General features: G+C 48.8%; 1 protein-coding gene across 2 annotated transcripts in view; it reads right to left on the bottom strand.

Moving 5' to 3' along the window:
• The window catches only part of NOTCH4 (notch receptor 4), a 76878-nt gene that overhangs the window by 4783 nt on the left and 47997 nt on the right, over positions 1 to 24098 (bottom strand). For both annotated transcript variants that reach the window (XM_081181735.1, XM_081181736.1), the window contains exons 6-22: positions 23167 to 23322; positions 22121 to 22306; positions 20644 to 20751; positions 19074 to 19187; positions 17702 to 17903; positions 15890 to 16035; positions 15613 to 15765; positions 14763 to 14911; positions 13845 to 13929; positions 10663 to 10896; positions 7760 to 7872; positions 6165 to 6583; positions 4273 to 4602; positions 3312 to 3475; positions 2135 to 2357; positions 785 to 875; positions 159 to 288 (exon numbers count right to left, since the gene is read on the bottom strand). In XM_081181735.1, the coding sequence (XP_081037861.1) occupies positions 159 to 288; positions 785 to 875; positions 2135 to 2357; positions 3312 to 3475; positions 4273 to 4602; positions 6165 to 6583; positions 7760 to 7872; positions 10663 to 10896; positions 13845 to 13929; positions 14763 to 14911; positions 15613 to 15765; positions 15890 to 16035; positions 17702 to 17903; positions 19074 to 19187; positions 20644 to 20751; positions 22121 to 22306; positions 23167 to 23322 (3003 nt within the window). The remainder of the gene's footprint in view (positions 1 to 158; positions 289 to 784; positions 876 to 2134; positions 2358 to 3311; positions 3476 to 4272; positions 4603 to 6164; positions 6584 to 7759; positions 7873 to 10662; positions 10897 to 13844; positions 13930 to 14762; positions 14912 to 15612; positions 15766 to 15889; positions 16036 to 17701; positions 17904 to 19073; positions 19188 to 20643; positions 20752 to 22120; positions 22307 to 23166; positions 23323 to 24098) is intronic.

Below are 24098 nucleotides of genomic sequence, written 5' to 3'. Positions count from 1 at the left end.
TTATGTAATTCATTATGATATAATATTATATTTATCTTGCCCTCCCCCCTGGTTCAGACCAGCCCTATGGGCAGTATCTCTCCTTATTACATCCAGTCCAGGGGCAGGACTTCCTGCCTTGTTGACGGCTTCCCTTGAAGGCCTGCTTCCCTCTCTACCTGGCTTTTGAGTCTTGACGGCCTTCGGCTTGGGGTCCTTCTCCTGGCTTGAGGTCGGTGTGCTGAACTGCACCTGCTTCTTTGGCCTAGACTGGCCTCGGTCCGGGATCGAGACGGCATCTGCATCACCCTGTACCAAAGAGGCTATAAAAAGTTTGCTCTGTCCCTGCTAGTGGAACGGGACCAACAACATGGGCACTGCTGCGACTGTGAATGTCTCCCCTCTGCCACCCTCTGCACCCTGCCTGTCACCCATCGTCCCTGCTTACCTGGCAGTGTGATGGGAACAAATGTGACCCTTCTCTGTCCCTTCGTTGGGGAAAATAAAGTAAAAGGGGACATATTCATCCCCACCACTTTCTCTATGGCCCAACTATGGTGCCACACTTGAAGAAGAAGAGTTTGGATTTGATATCCCGCTTTATCACTACCCTAAGGAGTCTCAAAGCGGCTAACATTCTCCTTTCCCTTCCTCCCCCACAACAAACACTCTGTGAGGTTCTCTGTAATATATTGATTTATTTTTTAAAGCTATTATGATGGCCCTGGCCTTGCCTGTAGGGCTCTGGACATACCCTCTGCCATCCAAATCCTAGCAGCAGCACTGCCTCCCCATCCCCAAATACCTCCATATCTGCATAGTTCAGAGGTCCATCGAAGTGGGGGCTGGAGCACATGTCGGGGTCATCTACAAATTCAGCACTCGGCTTCATTGGTCTGCATCGTGGGGAGAGAGGGAAAGAAATGGAGAGGAATAAGGAGAGATCCCAGGCGGCTGCTGCTGTTATGAGTCTGCGGTGTTAATCCCTGGATCCAGCAAGTACTAAAATCAAATGAAGGCTTCTGATTTTTGGAATAGCCTGTCAAGCTCCCTGGTGAGGTGTAAAGAGGACAAAGGAAAGGGATCTGTAAGAGACATCAAATGCCCTCCCTCAACTCACAGATAGGGAGAAGGAGAAAAAAGGCAAAAAAGAATTGGAGAGCAGTGATGTGACCTAGAGGTAAAGCAGCAGACTGGAGAGTTAGAGCAATGTTTGAGAACAATATTTGATTTCTGTTTGACTCCACAGCTGTGGCAATGGGAGGAGCAAGACCCTTTTGGGATGTCAATGCAGTGAACCCCTCCATTGCAAGCTCAGGTTTCATATTCAATGGTACCTCGAAAGTCGAACGGAATCCGTTCCGGAAGTCTGTTCGACTTCCAAAATGTTTGGAAACCAAAGCGCAGCTTCCGATCGGCTGCAGGAAGCTCCTGCAGCCAATCAGAAGCTGTGGAGGACGTTTGGGTTCCAAAGAACGTTCACAAACTGGAACACTCACTTCTGGGTTTGCAGCGTTCGGGAGCCAAAACGTTTGACTGCCTCTGGAAACAAACCATCTATCATAAAGACATCACAGTCTCTGCTGTGCCTCATTTTCCAAAAGGAAACACATACCCTGAGGAAGCGCCTGGAACCCCTGGAATTGTGCGCCGCTCACAGATCGGGGGGCTTGCGGACGTGTAACACTATTTTGCAGGCAGCATTCAATGTCACATACTGGCAAATTCAGGCGGCGTAATGAGAATCGATTGAGAGGTCTTTCCCCAAAATATTGGCAGACTTTGGGGGTCTCAAATATCAGCAGTGGCCTCCCCACAGCCTCTCACCTTTCATTCTACATCGAGGTTATGGTGCCTCGAGACTCTGCGCCCAGTGTGACAGAAGCAGTTGTGCTTCCTAAATTTGCCTCTGCCCAAAAAGGATAATGCACTGGAAAATGAGGTTTGGGGGGCGGAATGGCTTGTTGCAGCATCATCTAATCGCCCCTTGAGCAAATATAATCCTTAAGCAAATCAGGATGCTCTGTTTGTCTTTGCCTTTGGCACAACTACCTCTCAGCCTCCCTGCTTTCCGCCCAATGGCAACCAGCCGCCACTGAAGCAAATAAGTACCCAAATCATCCTCATTGTTTGGTGCCAAGCCTTTCATACTTACTTGAGCCCAATGGCATCCTCTCCCACCGGGTCCCGGCGGCACCGGCGCTTCTTGGCCTGGTGTGGAGCAAATCCAGGGGGGAACCAGAGGGAGCCATGTTCGCGCCTCTGGGGCCGGCGGATCCTCCAGACTCCGAGGAAGACGGCCAGCGCTATGACCACAACGGCAGCACCAACGCCGTATATGAGAGGCCCCGAGAAATGGGAAACGGAGGCCTGGGGATCTGGTGGTGGGGAGGAGAGAGAATGTGAAACAGGAGCCCCCCTCACCAAATCCCACCTGCGCTACCGATTTATATCAGTTCCATACCAGTTTCCTAAGCACGGCTTCCTTCTAAATATGGGAATTGTGGTTTGGCAAGAATTATCTGGTAAAGATCCATTGGTATTTGACCTGAACGGTGCTGTAAAGAGCAACTGGGGGGGGGGGGAGAAATAGCAGGCCAGAGGTGGGGTTTCCAGCAGAAAATGGCGGGAGGGCCCTGATCTGGAGTGGGAGCACATTCTGAATCAAACTACCCCCTTAGCTAACGTTTTCTGCAAAATAGAACTGGAGTTTTTGTGGCTATCCTTTGGGTAAGGGGCAAGGGGGCCTCTTCCCTCCCCCCTGATATGCCATAATTTCCAGATTCCCTGCTTGCTTTGCCTCTAAAAAGAAAAAAGAGTAAAGTCGCATCCACAAAACAGACTTAAAACATTATCACACACTCTAAACGTTAGGAAGAACTTTTTTCCTTTTGGTAATATCTTTATTGAAAGTTCAAAAATGCATAACTATGTGAGATGCAAACAAAAAGAGAAAAATAAAAAGAGAAACTCAATGGGCGACCTGGGGTCAGGCGTTGTCCCTCGGCCTGGTCTACCTCAGAGGGTTCGTGTGAGGATGAAAACAGGCAGGAGGAGAACCGTGTATCCCATATTGATCTCCATGAAGGAAAAGTATGAAGTGAAACTCCACTCTGTTCTGATCAGACAGGAAGGCTCTCTTTTCCCTTCTAGCCTTTCTCAACCTGTGGGTCCCCAGATGTTGTTGAACTACAACTCCCATCAGCCCTAGCAAGCAAGCCCAGAGCTCAGGGATGATGGGAGTTGTAGTCCAACAACATCTGGGGACCCACAGGTTGAGAACCGCTGCTTGAAACTCTAAGGAATTCGGGCCTAGCGTGTCTGCTACCTACCATTTCCCGCAGACTCGACCCAGGCAGCTACCACTGGGTACGGCACCAGGGACTCGAGGCTTCCTTTGGCTGATAAGGCCGCCAAGAAATTCAGGACACTTTGGGGGGATGTGAAGCACTGCCCTGAGCACTGGCTCCCATCCACGGCCAAGAAGATGGTAAATCTGCAACAAATGACAAGAAAGCCAAAAATAAATAAATGCAAAGTAAAATAAATACGAAATAGTTGAGCAACCCTTCTTCCCAGGGACCTCGAAACTGCAGCTCTGTGAGGTACACACTTGCCTTTCCTCTGCTCTTTCCAGGCACGGCCCACGATTTAAAGCTCTGCATCCAAGCGTCCTGTTTTTTGCTATGGGGTTTCCCCCACAAAAAGCTGTGCTTTAGAGCTGAATCAGAACAAACGTCCATCCATAGAAAACTCTAATTGACGATTGCTCCAATTCAGCTTCAAAGAGTGGGTTTTTGTAGGGAAAGCTCAAGGAGGAAAAAACATGCTTAGAAACACAAAGCATTAAAAGGCAGACCTGGGCCTCGAGAGACGGGGAAAATGATAGATAATGAACTGAAAAAGACATATTGAAAACTTTCCCTAAGAAACCAGAAGCTTTTCTTTTAGGTATCATAGGACCAGAGATCCCGAAACTATTTATGTACGCAACCACAGCTGTGCAGATTCTGTTAGCCCAGAAATAGAAAGATGGTAGAACTCCGACCAAAGAAGAGTGGCAGACAAAATTGATGAACTATGCTGAGATGGCAAAAACTTTCTCAATCTTCTTCATTCTGGAGGTCTGTTCTTAACCTGAAACTGTTCTTAGCGGAGTCTGTAACCTAAAGCGTCTGTAACCTGAAGCGTCTGTAACCTGAGGTACCACTGTAATTAGAAATCAGGAAGAAGAGGTCTGGCATGGTGTGGAATGATTGGTGCAGACAGAGAGAAAGGGAGGCTCTCTCTTACCCAACAGTCTCCTCCAAAGTCTCAGGTTGAACCTCCGTCCAGTTGCTCCTGCTCCCAAGCAACTCCTTTCCCGTGTAGGGGTAAATCCTCTCCCTGCCCTGGGAATCTTGCTGAACTTGCAGCGCCGTCCGCACAGTCACCGCCAAAGAATACAGGAAATGGGGAAGGTCCTTGCGGGGAAGCAGGACAGCCAGGCCCAAGGCGGAGTTCCCGAGTGAGTCAGGATGAGAGCGACAATCTCCCCCATCCCAGCCACATGAGGCCTCATTGCATCCTCTGTCGCAGTGCCCGTCTGAAGCGTGGTCCCGACAATATTGCTCATAGAAAGGGCTGAGGAGGAAAAGTTCGTCGTGTGAGGAATATCATGGGGAAAGTGGGTGCATAAAACATTTTTTCACCTATACCACTAAACCTTGATTGGGATGGGAAGATCTGCTAGTCCCTCACTTTTCTACATTTTGTAGCCATTTGTGGATTTTTTAAAAAAAACAGAACCTCATGAACGTTCAAAATAGAACCCCCAGGTTCAAGAGAAGTCTACCTCTGAATATCAACTGATGAGGACAAGCAAGAGAAGAACACTTGTCTATTTCAGTTCTTGGCTTGTAAGCTTCTCATGAAGGAAGCATCTTGGTGGGCACTTTTGTAAACAAACAGTAGGGAAACCAGCTCCATATTGTCCCTACGTCCGGCTCGTGGGCTTCCCAAGAGGCACCTGGGTCGCCACTGTGATAAACAGGACGCTGGACCAGATGGGCCTTTGGTTTCGTCCAGCCGGGTCCTTCTTAGATTTTTAAGAACAGGCAAGGAAGTGCCTGGCTCTGTTTTGCCAGGAGAGAGAAATTGGCACCCTGCCACCCTCAGATCCATTTCTATGTGTGCCTTGAGGCACACACGCCACATGCTAAGTGCACAGGGACACAGGAAGCTGCCTTAAACCAAGTCAAACCATGGCTACAGCTAGCACGGTACTGTCTACACTGTCAGGGAGTGGCTCTCTACGGTGTCCGCAGCAGCTGGAGATGCTCTCCCTTCCACTGACAGAAGCAGCAATGCTTCTGAAAGCCAAGTTGCTGGAAACCACAGAACCCGGAGAGGTATGAAAGGGGCAGAGGAGAAGTTAAGCTTCGTGCAGGCACAGTCTCAGATTGCTTGGGGGAAACCCTGGAGAGGAGGGCAGCTGTGGTGAGGGAGCGGGGGACCTTCAGTCTCAGCAATTGCTTCATGGGAGCAAGAAGAAGAAGAAGAAGAAGAAGAAGAAGAAGAAGAAGAAGAAGAAGAAGAAGAAGAAGAAGAGGAGGAGTTTGGATTTGATATCCCACTTTATCACTACCCGAAGGAGTCTCAAAGCGGCTAACATTCTCCTTTCCCTTCCTCCCCCACAACACTCTGTGAGGTGAGTGGGGCTGAGAGACTTCAGAGAAGTGTGACTAGCCCAAGGTCACCCAGCAGCTGCATGTGGAGGAGCGGGGAAGCGAACCCGGTTCCCCAGATTACGAGTCCACTGCTCTTAACCACTACACCACAGTGCCTCACACCTGCTGGAGATGGGTTGCTGTGCTCATTAGGCCTGATACTCCTGTGCAGATCCCATTTTTGCTAATAGAGGGTTAACTTCAACTTGCACAGTGTGATTTACTGCTGGCTCGCTCCTGTCATCTGCCCCCACCCTCATCCCTGCTGAGACTCAGGTGGAAGGCAAATCTGCCAGCCAGGGCCACCCCATGGAACCACTACTAAGTAAGATGCCAGCCTTCACTGGTTTCTACAGCCTGCAAACAAGTCCATCGGCCCTAAGAGGTTGGCCGCCTCTGTCCTACTCGGCCAATGCTAGACCCCGCTCCCCACCCCACAGACCCCCCCATTTGCCACACCCCTTGGCAGTGACCCACTTGCAAGGCTTCCACGGGGCACAGTCGAATCCGTCATACAGGCAGTCCTCGCTATGGCAGCGGCGCTCACAAACGCCGTCCCGGAAAGCCGCCTGGCACAACTCCTGCTTTGGGCAGGACCTCCAAGGATCAAGCACCCCCAGGGAACAGTCACCGCCATCCCAGTTGGTCTCGGGGGAGCTGCAGGCCCGGTCACAGCGCTGGTCTCCTGCCACCAGCTGGCACTCGGAGCTCGTGCTGGCCTTGGTGGTGGGACAGGAACCCGAGGAGCAGGGGGGGAGGTGGCAGTCATGTCCAGAAAACCCTTCCACACACAGGCACCACAGTCCGGACGGGTGGGCGATGCAAACTCCCCCGTTGTGGCAGTGGAGCGATCCACAAGGAGGGGCTCGCAGCTCACAGGTGGTTCCATCATAACCCTAGATAGTGATGAGTGGGGAAGTAAAGGTCATTAAAAAAAACTTCCACAGTTCCACAGTTATTTGAGCCTGGAAACAAGATGGCACATTTAGAATTAATTAGCACTGCCAAGGCTTTTTTTCCAGCTAGAACTCAGTTCCGGCACCTCTCAGAGCAGAGGGCCTTCTTGGTAGTGGCGCCCGCCCTGTGCAACGCCCTCCCATCAGATGTCAAGGAAATAAACAACTACCTGACTTTTAGAAGACATCTGAAGGCAACCCTGTTTAGGAAAGTTTCTAATGACTGATGTTTCAATGTATTTTTAATATTTTGTTGGAAGCCGCCCAGGGTGGCTGGGGAAACCCAATTGCCTTCTCAATCCGGCCCGCGGACGGTTCGGGAATCAGTGTGTTTTTACATGAGTAGAATGTGTCCGTTTATTTAAAATGCATCTCTGGGTTATTTGTGGGGCATGGGAATTCGTTCACCCCCCCCCCCAAAAAAATAGTCCAGCCCACCACATGGTCTGAGAGACAGTGGACCGACCCACAGCTGAAAAAGGATGCTGACCCCTGGTCAATAGGCGTGTTGGGCATCGGAAAAGGGTAAGTCTAGATTTTTTACATTTTCTTTTTTTGACGGAGTGGGTGGGGAAGGAATGCAGCCTGCATTTTGATAGCAGTGACATAATGGAGACTAGGCATACATGACGGGTGCCAGTCACACAACAACAACATGCCCTCTTTGGGAAGTGTTCTTGCACTGAACAGATTGCCTGATCGGCCATAAGGCAGGGTGCTGTGGCTGCAGGGTCCAGCAACAGTTATCAGCTGCGGTAACTTGAAATTGTTTTTAGGTTAGAGGCTATGATTTATGTGCATGCTTAAGACCTGGTATTGGAGATGTCAAAAATCTGTCCATTTTGCTTTTCCAAGATTCTCATTTTTCCAAATCTGAAAGCCAGTTCTCCACATTTTTTTAAAAATTCTCCTGAAAATTCATCTGCATTTGGACCTGATTTTTTCCTAATTATTATTATTATTTTGTATGCAGTTTTGACTAACGATCACTTTATAGGCATAAACAGAATTGTATCCCTGCCTCCATCCCTACATGGAGCACACCCACTTTAGAATTTGAACAACCCTCCCCTCCCCCCCCCCAGACTGGCTGCGAATCCTCAGCCCCATTCATACCTGTGGACAGTGGCAGGTGAATTCAAGAGGGTTACCCGGCACCACGCTGCAGCTTCCCCCATTGAGGCAGGGATTTGACTGACAACTATCAATCAAAGATTCACAAAGAATACCTGTGGACAGGGGTGGAGGGGAAAAAGAATATATATATATATATATATATATATATATATATATATATGGGTGTTTTATTTTGTTATTACTGAAATTTTCCTTCCGTATGTAATCCACCTCAGATCCTTACTCTTCCTTGAGTCGTGGAAAAAACTGAAAACATTTTTTTTAAAAAAATTGCATTTTTGATTTAGCTGATGTTTTTAGAGGGGTGGGTTATAAATGTCTTGTCCTTTATTTATTTGCATTTTCTATTTTACATAAACAAATGAATTAAAAACATAAACATATAACCCCCTTTGACTTCCCTCCCCCATTGTGGAACTTAATATAATGATTTTCCCCTCTGTATAGCTTTCATAACTCTTAATATAAATCCTTTATCATTCCATAGTTCAAAATTTTACTACAAGTTTTCTGTCAATCCCACCAACGTGTGTAATTGTTTACAATAGTTTTTCAAGCAAATTATAACTTCCCCCATTAAAGACCTCCTCTTCCTGGTTTCTGATTCTTCCTGTAAATTTTGCCATGGTTCAGCAATTTATTTTGTCATTTATTGTTAGCCATGTTGATGCTTCATAGACTCATGGATTGTAGAGTTAGACACACAACTCCAAGGGTCATCAAGTCCAATCCCCCCCAATGCAGGAATTTCAACATGTGCCCCCCCCATCCAATTTGAAACCACACTGGACCCTGCTTAGCTTCTGGGATGTGCTAGCAGTTTCACTGCAGCACCACTAGGAGCAGTCAAAAGAGGAACAGTAAAGCTAGAGTAGTTAAATTCCTCATATACAAAGGATGAGTATGTTAAATCTGTAATGATACACTGGGCAAGGGATTTGGGGCATAATATCTGTGGGTTAAACCACAGAACCTAGGGCTTGCTGATCAGAAGGTCGGTGGTTCGAATCCCCGCGACAGGGTGAGCTCCCGTTGCTCGGTCCCTGCTCCTGCCAACCAAGAAGTTTGAAAGCACGTCAAAGTGAAAGTAGATAAATAGGTACCACTCTGGTGGGAAGGTAAATGACGTTTCCGTGTGCTGCTCTGGTTCTCCAGAAGCAGCTTAGTCCTGCTGGCCACATGACCCGGAAGCTGTACACCGGCTTCCTTGGCCAATAAAGCGAGATGAGCGCCACAACCCCAGAGTTGTCCGCGACTGGACCTAATGGTCAGGGGCCCCTTTACCTTTATCCAGCTTTTAGGCTGGGAAAGGTTATGGAAAACTGACTTGAAATTCTCAGCATGTATGCTGAAAGAAAATTATATGGAAATGATGTACCAGTGGTATTTGACTCCTTGTAAGTTAGCAAAAGGGATGCGGGTGGCGCTGTGGTCTAAACCACAAAGCCTAGGGCTTGCCGATAGGAAGGAATCCCTGTGAGGGGGTGAGCTCCCGTTGTTCAGTCCCAGCTCCTGCGCACCTAGCAGTTTGAAAGCATGTTAAGTGCAAGTACAGTGGTGCCCCGCAAGACGAATGCCTCGCAAGACGGAAAACCCGCTAGACGAAAGGGTTTTCCGTTTTGGAGGTGCTTCGCAAAACGAATTTCCTATGGGCTTGCTTCACAAGACGAAAATGTCTTGCGAGTTCCTGCGGGGTTTTTTCCTCCCCCCCCTTTTTCCCACGCCGCTAAGCCGCTTATCAGCTAAGCAGCTTAACAGCTGATCCACTAAACCGCTAAGCCGCTTATCAGCTGATCCGCTAAGCCGCTAATAGCGCTAATCCACTAAGCCGCTAATGGGCTTGCTTCACAAGATGAAAAAACCGCAAGACGAAGAGACTCGCGGAACGGATTCTTTTCGTCTTGCGAGGCACCACTGTAGATAAATAGGTACTGCTCTGGCAGGAAGGTAAACGGCGTTTCCGTGTGCTGCTTTGGTTTCGCCAAAAGCGGCTTAGTCATGCTGGCCACATGACCCGGAAGCTGTATGCGGACAAATGCCAGCTCCCTCGGCCTATAGAGCGAGATGAGCGCAGAACCCCAGAGTTGCCAGCGACTGGACCTAATGGTTAGGAGTACCTTTACCTTTAGTTTAAGTTAGCAAAAATGTATAAGACAAGTGCAAATATCTGTTGGAAATGTAACGAAAAAGAAGGCACATTTTACCATATGTGGGGGATGTGTAAGATAATAAAAGCATTCTGGGAAATGATATGTAATGAATTGAAAAAAAAGGTTAAAATAACTTTTATTTAAAAAAACCAGAAGCTTTTTTTATTTGGAATTGTAGGTACCGGGATCCCAAAAGAGCAGAAAAAGACTTTTCATGTATGCAATGACAGACACACAGATGTTACTAGCCCAGAGATAGAAAGAAGACAAAGTCCCTACCAGAGAGGAATGGCAAACTAAGCTGTTGGATTATGCTGAAATGGCAAAACTGACCAGAAAGCTCAGGAACCAAGAAGACCAAAACTTCAGTAAATAATGGGAAACATTTATAATTTACTTGAGATACCTCTGTAAGCAGATGAAAACAATAGCAGGATGGCAATAACACTTGTAATGTAGAAAATATTATGGACAAAATGGAGAGACATAAAATTTGGATGAGGAAATAATATGCAATTGAAAAGATTTATAATAGGACCCGTGGATGGGAAGGTGGGAACTCTAGAGATTCAGAGAAATCTCTAAATATGGATATGTATTTTGTATTGTTATAACTCTACTTGTAAAATCAAATAAAAATTATTGTTTAAAAAAGTTCCTCACACACACACATTAAACAGACAAAAGAAAAAATGAACTGGTTAAGCTGCGTTCATAACAGCAAACACTTACCTGTATATCCTGATAGGCACAAACATCGGAAGCCATCTTCATTGGAGTGGCAGCGATGGGCACCAGGCCGGTGGCATGGCTGAGAGAAGCAGGCGTCCACCACCCCCTGGCACCTCTCGCCAACGTACCCGGCTGGGCAGATGCAAGAAAATCCTTCGGCCTGAGCCTGGCAGGTCCCCCCGTGGTAGCAACGGGGGCCAGGAAGGGAACAGGGGTCCAAATCACATATGGGACCTGTGGGAGATAGAAAAGACAGCATTTCAGGTTGGAGGGCGGCAGATGGAAACCGCCCTCTGATATTTGAATGAAGGGTGGTATATAAATTTAATAAATAAATGCAGCCCGGACACCGAGGTCCTCCTCCGAGGGCCTTCTGCCAGTTCCCTCACTGCAAGAAGTGAGCTTACAGGGAACGAGGCAGAGGGCCTTCTCAGCAGTGGCGCCCGCCCTGTGGAACGCCCTCCCATCAGATGTCAAGGAAATAAACAACTATCTGACTTAGAATACATCTGAAGACTTTAGGAAATTTTTTAATGTCTGATGTTTTATTGAAATTTTAATATTTTGTTGGAAGCCTCCCAGAGTGACTGGGGAAACCCAGCCAGATGGGTGGGTTATAAATAATAATAATAATAATAATAATAATAATAATAATAATAATAATAATAATTATTATTATTATTATTATTATTATTATTATTATTATTATTATCAATTGCACATACATATATACATAAGTATTGGAGCAGCCTGATGCCATGATGCCAAACACTTTAATTCTGAGAACCACAGCCTGTCAGATTTAGCAGAGATGGAGAAATTCTGGTTGTACGCACTGAACACACGGACATCGCAAGGGCTCAACCCAGCATTGCTCTGATTCAGAGAACGAAGCCTCTCTGAGCCTCCTTTCCTCAGAGCTCATCGGAAACAGCATCAGTTTTTATCAGAGCAACTGATGAATGAGGAAGCCTCACTGTTTTCCTGTCAAAATGCAAGGTTTCTGTTTTGTCAGTCACTGTAACATCTGCATCTAACGGATTCCTTGCGATGGGCAGTGGAGGCTGGTCTGTTGGGGCAGGTGGGGGCACTGCCCCACCAACCTCACTTCCGCTCCAGAGAGTGGTTCTGAATGTCAGCTTAGTCTCGAGGTTGTCCCTGTAGGACTCAGCAGAGGAGAGGATGGGGACAGAACAGAAATTAGGTAGCTCTGTCTGTCTGTCATTGGCTCCACCTACTGGCTGGGCTCCCTGCGCTCCACCCCACCATATGCACACCTGGGATACTGTCAGTACACCCAGTACTGTCAGCGACTGGGCATGTTTAGCCTGGAGAAGAGGAGGTTAAGGGGTGATATGATAGCCATGTTCAAATATATAAAAGGATGTCACATAGAGGAGGGAGAAAGGTTGTTTTCTGCTGCTCCAGAGAAGCGGACACGGAGCAATGGATCCAAGCTACAAGAAAGAAGATTCCACCTAAACATTAGGAAGAACTTCCTGACAGTAAGAGCTGTTTGACAGTGGAATTTGCTGCCAAGGAGTGTGGTGGAGTCTCCTACTTTGGAGGTCTTTAAGCAGAGGCTTGACAACCATATGTCAGGAGTGCTCTGATGGTGTTTCCTGCTTGGCAGGGGGGTTGGACTCGATGGCCCTTGTGGTCTCTTCCAACTCTATGATTCTATGATTCTATGATTCAATAACTGGTTCTGCCCCGACTGGGCTAGGCGACTGGAGCACTTTCAGAGACCTTCCAATCCTGGAAAGCAGGTCCCAGTGCACTGGACCCACAACTGTGCATTGTGAGCACCAGACTCATGCAGAGTATAAATAACATGGAAGCTAGCTGTGAAGCACAACTTCTTTTATTTCTAATAGCTACTACAAACTAACGAACTACTGGCTTGCATGAGTGTTACATCTCCCACTCAGCCATCTAGTCACTACATACCGTATTTTTCGCTCTATAGGACGCACTTTTCCCCCTCCAAAAATTAAGGGGAAATGTGTGTGCGTCCTATCGAGTGGATGCAGGATCCTTGGCTTCAGTGATAGCAAAGCAAAGCCTCCGAAGCACAGAGGGAGCGCTCCCTCCGCGCTCCGGAGGCTTCGGGTTTCTTTTGTTGAAGCTGGGAGAGCAAGACTCTCCTGGCTTCAGCAGAGAAGGAGAGCTGCGCAGCGCCTCTTCAGCCAAGCGGGAGGAGAAATGGAAGGGGGATAATTTTTTTTCTTGTTCTCCCCCTCTAAAACAAGGTGCGCCCTATGGTCGGGTGCGTCCTATAGAGCGAAAAATACGGTGGATAAGACTCTCTCCACACACAGAGTCAGGCAGGCAGGCAGGCAGGAGCGGAAGAGTAGAAGAGCAGTTTCTGCCCCCTCCTTTCTCAAAACATCAGATCAGGAGATTCTCGCAATGGGAGAGGGTGAAACTATCAACAAAAGTATCAACAAATACTGTGTCCAGCTCTGTGTGTCACAATTTAAGAAGGACCTGGTCAAGCTGGAAGGTGTGCAGAGGAGGGCAACCAAGATGATCACGGGTCTGGACACCCAGCCTTATGAGGAACGGTAATAATAATAATAATAATAATAATAATAATAATAATAATAATAATAATTATTATTATTATTATTATTATTGAGGGAATTGGGTATGTTTAGCCTGGGAAAGAGGAGACAGAGAGGAGCTAGGATAGGCACCCTTATAAAACCTAAAGGGGTGTCACATGAAGCCGCCCAGAGTGGCTGGGGAAACTCAGCCAGATGGACGGGGTAATAATAATAATAATAATAATAATAATAATAATAATAATAATAATAAAATGGAGCAAGCTTGATTTCTCCTGCTCCAAAAGGGAAGACCTGAACCAATGGACTGAACTTACAAGGAAGGAGATTCTGAGTAGACATCAGGAAGAGCTTTCTGGCAGTAAGAGTTGTTCAACAGTGGGACATTCTCCCTTGGGAGGTGGTGGACTCTCTTTCCTTGGAGGCTTTTAAGCAGAGGCTGGATGGCCCTGTCATGGGTGCTTTAGCTCAGATTCCTGCACTGCAGGCAGTTGGACTAGACGACCTTTGGGGTCCAACTTTACAGATCTATGATGCTCTAAGTCCCAATGGGCACCAGCTTCCACTGGTCTTGTGTACTTTTTCTGCCCAAGGTTAAACTCTGCTCCCACTTACCTTTGGTCCCCGGAGGGCACAAGCAGCGGAACCCATCTTGTGTCCTGGTACAGGTTCCCCCATTCAGACACTTCTTCGGTAGGCACTGCAATTGGAAAGATCCTGAGGCAATTCATGACAACTATATTTGAAGCAGGAAAAGTCGCAAAGAACATTTCCTCCCCTCCAGTGTGGTGTAGTGGTTAAGAGCGGTAGACTCGTAATCTGGTGAACTGGGTTTGCTTCCCCGCTTTGAAACTCCTTCAGGTAGTGATAAAGCGGGATATCAAATCCAAACTCTTCTTCTACCTCCATTTCCACACCACTGCTTATTGAGCGCTCACCCCGATTTGTTGAAACAAACTTCACAGGGAAGTTAGACTACCTCAGCTGGTTTTGGAGCATTCGTTCTGATTGGTTTGAAGGGAAGTTAGATGGCGTCATGTCAAGCAAATGTTATCGAGCATTTCCCAGTGCATCTTCCCGTCACTTACTGCAAACAGTCTGATTTCAGGGTTTGGGTGGGGAAGCAGGTTTCCTGCATTTGGGCTGTTTACACGGCTTAGTTTGAAAGCACTTCCCCATCCCCACCAACTGAAGAACATTGGAAACTGTAGTTTACCCCTCACAGAGTTGCAAGCTATAGTTCCTGCAAGAACAGGAGGCTAGACTGTGATGGGCACCATCTTATGTCCTCAACAGAAGTGATGGGCAAATGCATGGCAGAAGATGGGGAAACACTGGATGGAAGCAAGCTCGTCTAACCTCCCCACAAACAAATCAGAACAAATGCTCAATAAGCAGCTGACATCACTGAGCCTCCCTACAAACTTTGTGGAAGCAGATTGGGATGGATGCTGAATAAGCAGCTTGTCTGGAAGCGACTTTTGCTAGCACTCCTGTTGGGGAGTTCTTCAAACCCAGGAGGCAGTTGCTCACCTGACAACTGTGATCTCCAGCTTGATCAGTACAATTGTCGCCATTCCGGCTTGCCCTCTGCTGGCACTGCGAGCCACCCCAGCCTGGGGGGCAGATGCAATAGGGGGCAGATTCCTTTGTTACACACCGGCCTCCGTTTCTGCAGGGATCTGTTGCGGTGGGTGAAGAGAAATAGAGAGGGAGGAAAAAGTAGATGGATTTTCCACTTGATAGCAGGCACTGTTGCCAAGCGCTTTGATGAATTTCAACTTCTCTGGCCACGCGATGCAGTAATTTCTGCTGTAGGCCACTTTGACAGATGGCTGGGGCTCCCCACCTCTAAATCACTATGACCCCAGCTGATACCCTCAAAGGCACTCAGTATCAGTGCCAATCAGCTGAGTAGTGCAGACAGTGCGTCTCGCTTTGTCCGCTGTTCGACAGTGGAATTTGCTGCCAAGGAGTGTGGTGGAGTCTCCTTCTTTGGAGGTCTTTAAGCAGTGGCTTGACAACCATATGTCAGGAGTGCTCTGATGGTGTTTCCTGCTTGGCAGGGGGTTGGACTCGATAGCCCTTGTGGTCTATTCCAACTCTATGATTCTATGATTCTATGATTTGCAGGTGTGGTTTCAGACGCTTCAGGTTACAGACACTTCAGGTTACAGACTCCACTAACCCAGAACTAGTACCTCGGGTTAAGAACTTTACCTCAGGATGAGAACAGAAATCGTGCGGCGGCAGCGGGAGGCCCCATTAGCTAAAGTGGTACCTCAGGTTAAGAACAGTTTCAGGTTAAGAACGGACCTCCAGAATGAATTAAGTACTTAACCCGAGGTACCACCGTACTGCTGATGAACCTCTACATACTCACTGGGGGAGCAGAAGTCCAAAGTCTCCTGGCACTTAAGTCCTGTGTAACCTTCAGGGCAAAGGCAGCGGAAAGTCCCAGGGCTGTTAAGGCAGGATCCAGAGTTGAGGCAGGGGCTGGAGGTGCATTCATCCACATCTATTTCGCACGTCGAACCTGGGAGGGGTTGGGAAGGGAGCAGAGAGATGGCGGGAGTCGTGGAGGGCTGGGACAAGGCGAGGGTTATGGGGAATCATCTGTAATCATCCCGGCTGGGATTTAGGGTTGAGGGACGTGTTACCTACGTAACCGCTGGGGCAGATGCAGCTGAAGACCCCTTGGTGACTCAGGCACGTGGCCCCCTGGTGACAGGGGCTGGAAGCACAGGTGTCTACCTCCATGCCACAATCCTGTCCTGTCCAGCCTGGGAGGCAGAGACAGCGTGGCCTGCCAGGAGACAGAGAGATGTGTTGTTAAACTTTTCAACTTTATATAGGGCTTTCTGGCACATTTTCTCCATCAAAACGGCCTCGGCTCAGTATACCTGAAGGAGCGTCTCCACCCCCATTGTTCAGCCTGGACACTGAGGTCCAGCGCCGAGGGCCTTCTGGCGGTTCCCTCACTGCCAGAAGTGAGGTTACAGGAAACCAGGCAGAGGGCCTTCTCGGTAGTGGCGCCCGCCCTGTGGAACGCCCTCCCTTCAGATGTGAAGGAAATAAACAACTATCTGACTTTTAGAAGACATCTGAAGGCAGCCCTGTTTAGGGAAATTTTTAATGACTGATTTTCAATGTATTTTTAATATTTTGTTGGAAGCCGCCCAGAGTGGCTGGGGAAACCCAGCCAGATGGGCGGGGTGTAAATAACAACAACAACAACAACAACAACAATAAATAAATAATCACTTTCCTTATCACAAAAAAGTCCAGTAGTGGTGGTTGTGAGGTAATGGGTTTGTCGCACAAGAGCTCCAACTGAACTTCATCTGTGCAATCAGAATTTGAAGAAAATAGCAACGGTTGGGAAGAGCCACATGTTGCTAGGGCTCATGGAGGAGCAGCGGGAACTAAAATGGCTCAGGACCACAATACCTCAAGGACTGCCTCTCTCCATACGGACTGACATGAACCCTGCGACCATCCCCAGAGTCCCTTCTTTGTGTGCCTCCTCCATGAGAGGTCTGGAGGGCGGCAACACGAGAACAGGGCATTTTCTGCGGTGGCTCCATGCCCATGGAATGCTCCCCCCCCAGGGAGCTTCTCCCGGTGTCTTCATTATACAGCTTTAGGTGCCAGGTGAAAACATTCCTCTTCAACCAGGCCATGGGCTGATTGACATTCTATGCCCTTTTAAATGTGTTGTGGGAGGGGGTTATTGGTTTGCTTTTGTTCTTATTTTTATTCTGTGCTTTGTGTTTTCTATACTGTAAATTTATCTTGAGAACTGCCCTGAGATGAAGGGCGGGATACTTATTTAATAAATGATAATAATAAATGGGTGGGGCGGGAGGAAGAAGAAAACGAGAGCTTCCCCTGGTCTGGCCTTCCCTAATCTGGTGCCTGTCAGAGGTTTTGGCTTGTGCCGTTCCCATCAGGTCCAGACAACGCAGCCCTCGCTGGCTGGAGAATGGGGCGAGAACCACAGGCCGAAATAACTGGGAGAGAAGGTCGGGAGAAGGATACCCTAGCCCACGACAGGTTAATAGAGCACTGAAATTGATTAGGCCAGATCCCAAGCACTTTCTGGTCCAGTCAATTCCATTCCTAAGACAAAATCCTCTCCTGGGGGTAATAAAGAGTTCCAGTCCAAAACAATGGGAGGGCACCAAGTTAGGGAAGGATGCCACAGGGCAATACAGAGTCGTGAAATTGAGTGACCCATATCTCAAGTGTAATCAATTTCAAATCTAAGAGAGAAGATCCCTAAAAGAGAGAAGGCTTGCATGTTTTTGGGTGTGTGCATGTGTGTAGAAATCTGAAATTCATTCTCCTGAGTAGCCCTGTTTCAAAACAAACCTTTGGGAACAGGGCTTAAAACCAGTGCTGAGTTAGCGTAGACAACATCTGGGAATCATGGCTGGCATGCACCCTTCCCCCTGCTTCCCCGTCCATACCCAAATTCTGCCCCTTGGCAGCTGCCCCCATTGAGGCACTGCCAGTTCTGGCAGGGGTCGCTGAGCTCTGTGCAGTGGGGTCCCGTGAAGCCCAGAGAGCAAACGCAGGTAAAGGAGCCCGGTGTGTTCAAGCAGGTTCCATGACCGCAGTGGGCAACGCGGCAGAGGTCTGCATCTCTCTCGCACTGGTGTCCCTCGAAACCTGCAAGAAGGGGGAGCCTCAACACCGTCATTGGCCTCGAGCCACACGTTCCCTGCTCTCTCTCTCTTACCCACAATTCCACTCTGCCCTCATGTGATGTCATGCAAGTCAGAGGGCTCTGAGGTACAACGCCCCCCCCCCGAACAAACAGAAGCTTATAGTGTGCTTGCTACAGGTCATGTGACTTCATCGTCGGGCAAATTGGGTCAGCTGCCAGGCCCCAACGGTCTCAGCGGCAGTCAGTGCTAATTTCTGGCTTGAGACCTCAATTAAAAATCGACAACACAAAAACCAGGTCCAACACTTGGAGCTGCAGTAGGCAACTGGCATACCCCGCAAGTGTCCTGACCAAACTGGGGCATCCCATTTTTTTATTGTGAGAGAACGGCGGCCATTTTGGCGTGATTTCCCCTCGAAGAAAGCGCTTTCTTTGGGGTCTTGTTTCCACCCCACCACCCTTCGCTCTCTTTCTCTCTCTATTCTCTTTCAATAAGATTTATCATTTTCTAATTTTACAAAATTCACACGTTTTTTATTTATCAAAATACAAACTGTCCATTAGACACCAACTGCTCCCCCTCCACTCCATGGTTCGTTTCAGTTTTCCTTTGCTGCTGCATATTCTAATTGTTCTTTATTATTTCTTTTCCATCCCCCCCCCAGTTTATTTTAAACTGCTAATCCTGCTAACGTTTTGATTTGCTTACAATAATTTTTCGAATTCCTGCATTGCAGAGCGTTGGACTAGATGGCCCTCAGAGTCTCTTCCAACTGTACGATTCTGTGATTCTATGATCCTATGAAATATTCTACATCCCCCCCCCCATCTTAAGGACTTATTCTTCCTGATTTCATATTCTACCAATTAAACACCACCGTTCTCTCTCAATCCGGGCTCATCACACTTCCGTACGCTACACCAGATTCCCCTGGGAAAACCCACAGTTTAGCCCTAGATTGGAGCAAACAGCAGTCAGATTTTCCACAGATTAATGTTTGCTCTGATCTATTGCTAAAGAGCGGGTTTTCTGGGGGAAAGCGGTGAGGTAAAATCGCTCGGACCCTTATCTAGATCATGGGGCAAGCAGAAAACTGATCACCTGTGCTGTTTAGGCACAGAACAAGTGTGGATGAGCCCCCCCCCCCCCTCTCTCACACACAGACAGTTACCTTGAGGGCAGGAGCAATGGAAAATCCCTGCAGAGTTCTGGCACTGGCCCCCATTCTTGCAGGGGGAGCTGGCACAGCTGTCCACCTCCATCTTACACCGGGGTCCCTCAAAACCTAATAAGAACAGGGCAAAAGGTCAAGGGTCAGTGCATACCAACCAGAAAAGCAATAACTAGGAAATGCTGTTCCATGTACAAAATACACTTAAGAATGCCGAGAGAGCATCAAAACACATCCATGTGGGAATGTGCATTTTTAAAATACATTCCCTCCACCAATGACAATATTTAAGCTTAAAGATCCAAAGAGTCTAAAGAGTTTAAACACACGCACACATTTAGGAGAATGATCTTGAAGATGAACTAGAAGCTGTTCAAACCTTTACCCACAATTTAATTTAATTGATGTCGAGTTCACATAGCGCTTGTGGGAACTCCTTTCAGGCGTAGGTGAGAGATTTTTGAACCAAATACCGTATTTTTCGCCCTATAGGACGCACTTTTCCCCCTCCAAAAATGAAGGGGAAATCTGTGTGCATCCTATTGGGCGAATGCAGGCTTTCGCTGAAGCTTGGAGAGCGAGAGGCGTCAGTGCGCACCGACCCCTCTCGCTCTCCAGGCTTCAGGAAGACACCCGCAGCCTAGGCAGCCCTGCGGGAGTTCCCGCAGGGATGTCAAGGCTGCGGATAGTAGCCTCCTTCCCGGAGCGCCGGGCGCGCTGAAAGCAGAGCTCCCGGCGTTTTGGGAACACATCCGCAGCCTAGGCACCCCTGCGGGAGGTACCACAGGGATGTCTAGGCTGCGAATAGCAGCCTGCTGCCCGGCGGGCGGGGCACCCTGAAGCAGAGCGCCCCTCGCGCCGGGCAGACATCGGCCAGCCCCACAAGCTCGGGGGACAGCAGGGAGGTGCAGCGCCGCCATCCCGCTGTTCCTCGACCTGGTTCGGTTTCCCCAACCTGCTTTTGGGGGGGAAGTAAAGGAAATTTTTTCCCCTTTATTTCCCCCACAAAAAACTAGGTGCGTCCTATGGGACGGAGCGTCCTATGGGACGAAAAATACGGTATGTCATATTAGGGGCACTGCAGCACAGAAATACGTAAAGCAGAAAATAAACAAATTCACAAACTAATGCAAAAACGTGGAGGCTGAAAGAGAAGAATGAAAAAAGAAGAAATGGAGAGAAACAGAAAGATTGACTCATCCCTAGATGGGGATGAATAGATTACAGTGGTACCTCGGGTTACATACGCTTCAGGTTACATATGCTTCAGGTTACAGACTCCGCTAACCCAGAAATATTACCTCGGGTTAAGAACTTTACCTCAGGATGAGAACAGAAATCGTGCTCTAGCGGCGCAGCGGCAGCAGGAGGCCCCATTAGCTAAAGTGGTGCTTCAGGTTAAGAACAGTTTCAGGTTAAGAACGGACCTCCGGAACGAATTAAGTACTTAACCCGAGGTACCACTATACTAGGAGCAAGCAGTTGAATGGGAAGGAGGAAGAACCAGCCACTTCAGAAATCCTCTCCTGGCTTGAGATCTCTGACTCCTCTTTTTGCGTTCCTCACTTACCAAGAGGACACTGGCAGGCAACTCCATGGCTCTGTTGCAGGCAGGTTCCTCCGTTGAAGCAGCTATCTCGGGAGCATTGTCCCACTTCACACAATGGCCCACTGAAGCCTACATTGGAGAGGAATCAACAGAAGAAAGATATTATTAGGGGTAAGAAGGCAGTGTAGTACACTGGTCAGAGCAGGGGTGGGCAATCTCCAGCCCGCATCCAGTCTTGGCTTAGCAAGAGGGTTCAAGTTGGCCCACGAGGTTGTTTTCCCGTGACACCAGCCGGTAGGAAGTAGGAAGGAGTTAAAAAACCCGTTGGCTATGCATGCCTCTTCCCAGTAGGGAAAGTCAAAGCAGGAAGGTTTAAGGCACTTCCCGCACTTGCTAACTGAAGAGTGGGGCCTGGTGGGGCTGTTAAATCCTGCCCAGTTCAGCAGGAATTCATGCAAACCACATCCTGAATCGGGCAGGGGTGTGCATGCTAAAACAAATGTGTTTGGGGTTTTTTTTTACTCCATTTTAGTAGGGGATTCCACACACCCCTGCTAAAACCAGGATGGGGAACCAAACCTATTTTTAAAAAAGCAATGTCTTGTAAGGTGCTTTGAAGTCCCGACTATGGGACTTCAAAGCACCTTGCACCTGAGCTCATTGTGACATCAGGTGACTGAGAGGTGGGCAGCATGACCCACCTGCCAAACTTAGCCTGCGAGGCTGATCTGATCAGGACAGTCTGACCTGTGGAGCCCCAAAAGCTAAATTGGCTGGGAATGATGGATGTTGTAGTCCAACAACACCTGAGGACCCAAGGATGAAAAACACTATTTTGGTCAGCGACTCCCTTTATCCTTGACCGTCGGCCATGCTGGCTGGGGATGATGGGAGTTGTAGTCCAGCAACATCTGGGGGCAATATATTGAAGGACACTTGGCTGAAGGAGATGGTGATGATGGATAAAAGAAAGTGCCTAATTAAATTACAGTCATACTCAGGTTGAAGTAGCTTCGGGTTGAGCATTTTCGGGTTGTGCTCTGCGGTGACCCGGAAGTAATGGAACGTGTGACTTCCGGGTTTTGCCACTCGTGCATGCGCAGAAGCGGCGAATCGCAATCCACGCACGTGCAGACGTGGGTTGCGTTCACTTCAGGATGCGAACGGGGCTCTGGAACAGATCCTGTTCACATCCAGAGGTACCCCTCTACGGAACTTGCTCTCACTGGAGGCAGGGATGGGCGAAACCACAAGAGGGGAGAGGACTCCTGTGCTCAAATCCTGCTTACTGGTTTCCCACTGGTTCAGCCACTGTGGGAACAGGAAGCTGGGCTAGAAGGGTCACAGGCTCTGCTTATGCTCTTACGTGACTGGCCCAAGGGGAAACCCAAAGAAACTGGAGGGCTGAGTTTCAGGATTTGAACCCAGGACTCCCTGACTCGACTCTCGACAGCCCGACTGCTATACCACCTTTTCTCTTCCCAGCCCTGCTCCTTACCCGAGGGGCAGAGGCATTGGAAGCGTCCCAGCAAATCCAGGCAAGAGGCTCCGTTGTGGCAGGGCTGGCTGAGGCACTCGTTGAGGTTCGCTTCACAGCGAGAGCCAGTGTAGCCCTCGGGGCAGCGGCAGGTAAAAGATCCAGGTGTGTTGTGGCAGCTTCCTCCGTGTTCACAGGGCTCTGCACCTGGACAGGCCGAGAGGAACAGGCCGTCACAGACTGACTGGATGTAGAGGACGCTGGTGGAAGTCACCAGCCAGCCCTAGGGAAGAAGGCTCAGAGCCCGGGGATTGGTGGTGGGACGACGATGAGTGGTGAGAGGGAGAAGGAGCAGACTGGGAGGAGGAGGTATTGGGAGCAGGAGGGGCAACAGGGTTTAGTGAGCAGGAAGAGGCTGTGGCAGACAGCAGTTCAGACTCCGAGGCTGAAAGGGATGGGGGTGGAGTCAAGAGGCTGAGTGAAGGCCGGTTGTGGAAGAAGATGGGGAATCTCCCTCCTGCTGCAACCAACTCCCCTCTTCCTGGTCTCCCAGAACATGCAGAGAAATGAAGAGGGCGGAGCGACAAGAGGCAGGAAGGAGAAACCTTAGGTCTGTGGGTCCCCAGATGTTGTTGAACTACAACTCCCTTCACCCCTAGCTAGCAAGGCCAGAGCTCAGGGATGATGGGAGTTGTAGTCCAAAAACATCTGGGGACACACAGGTTGAGAACTGCTGCCTTAGGCTGATAGGGAAGGAGTCTTAGAGAGCGGAGGTGCTCACAACTGTCTGTCTCCTTGAGGCAGGACCTCCAGGACAGCTACTGAGATCACCAGGCCAGAGCTTGCGGTTTGTTTTCTTTGTTTCACTGGCCTCGGGTGATTTATTGTTTCATTGCTGACCTGTGCCTGACTCTGACCCTGACACAGACGCAGGGAAGGGGACGTGGCCATCTGCTCACACAGAGTGCTTCCGGACGGTCCTCTTATTCAGCATTCATTCCCAATCAGGTTCTACTTCTGATCGTGGGCATATTTTTCTCTACCCCAACCTACGCCACCCACTTTACCCATCAGGCACTCGTTGATGTCTTCGTAGCACGTGGGCCCAGCGTAGCCTGGCTGGCAGGTGCAGACGGCATTGCCGGTCCGGAGGTCAGTGTCACAGAACGCATCGGGGTGGCATGGGTTGCTCAGACAGGCATCATGCAGGTGGCAAAGGAGCCCTGTGGGAGGAGATATAGGCGGTTATCAGAACAGCCCTTGATGGAAGGTGGCACGTCCTCAAACTAACACCAGCCCTGCATGCCTCCCTATGGTAACCCCAGCCTACAGCATTTCATAGAATCATAGAATCATAGAATCATAGAGTTGGAAGAGACCACAAGGGCCATCGAGTCCAACCCCCTGCCAAGCAGGAAACACCATCAGAGCACTCCTGACATATGGTTGTCAAGCCTCTGCTTAAAGACCTCCAAAGTAGGAGACTCCACCACACTCCTTGGCAGCAAATTCCACTGTCGAACAGCTCTTACTGTCAGGAAGTTCTTCCTAATGTTTAGGTGGAATCTTCTTTCTTGTAGTTTGGATCCATTGCTCCGTGTCCTCTTCTCTGGAGCAGCAGAAAACAACCTTTCTCCCTCCTCTATGTGACATCCTTTTATATATTTGAACATGGCTATCATATCACCCCTTAACCTCCTCTTCTCCAGGCTAAACATGCCCAGCTCTCTTAGCCGTTCCTCATAAGGCATGGTTTCCAGGCCTTTGACCATTTTGGTTGCCCTCCTCTGGACACGTTCCAGTTTGTCAGTGTCCTTCTTGAACTGTGGTGCCCAGAACTGGACACAGTACTCCAGGTGAGGTCTGACCAGAGCAGAATACAGTGGCACTATTACTTCCCTTGATCTAGATGCTATACTCCTATTGATGCAGCCCGGAATTGCATTGGCTTTTTTAGCTGCCGCGTCACACTGTTGGCTCATGTCAAGTTTGTGGTCAA

The sequence above is a fragment of the Podarcis bocagei genome, assembly GCF_964188305.1.
Source record: "Podarcis bocagei genome assembly, chromosome: 2".
In the NCBI taxonomy this organism is placed as follows: domain Eukaryota; kingdom Metazoa; phylum Chordata; class Lepidosauria; order Squamata; family Lacertidae; genus Podarcis; species Podarcis bocagei.
Note: the sequence above shows the minus strand (reverse complement) of the source record. Positions and strands in the feature narration are given on the sequence as shown.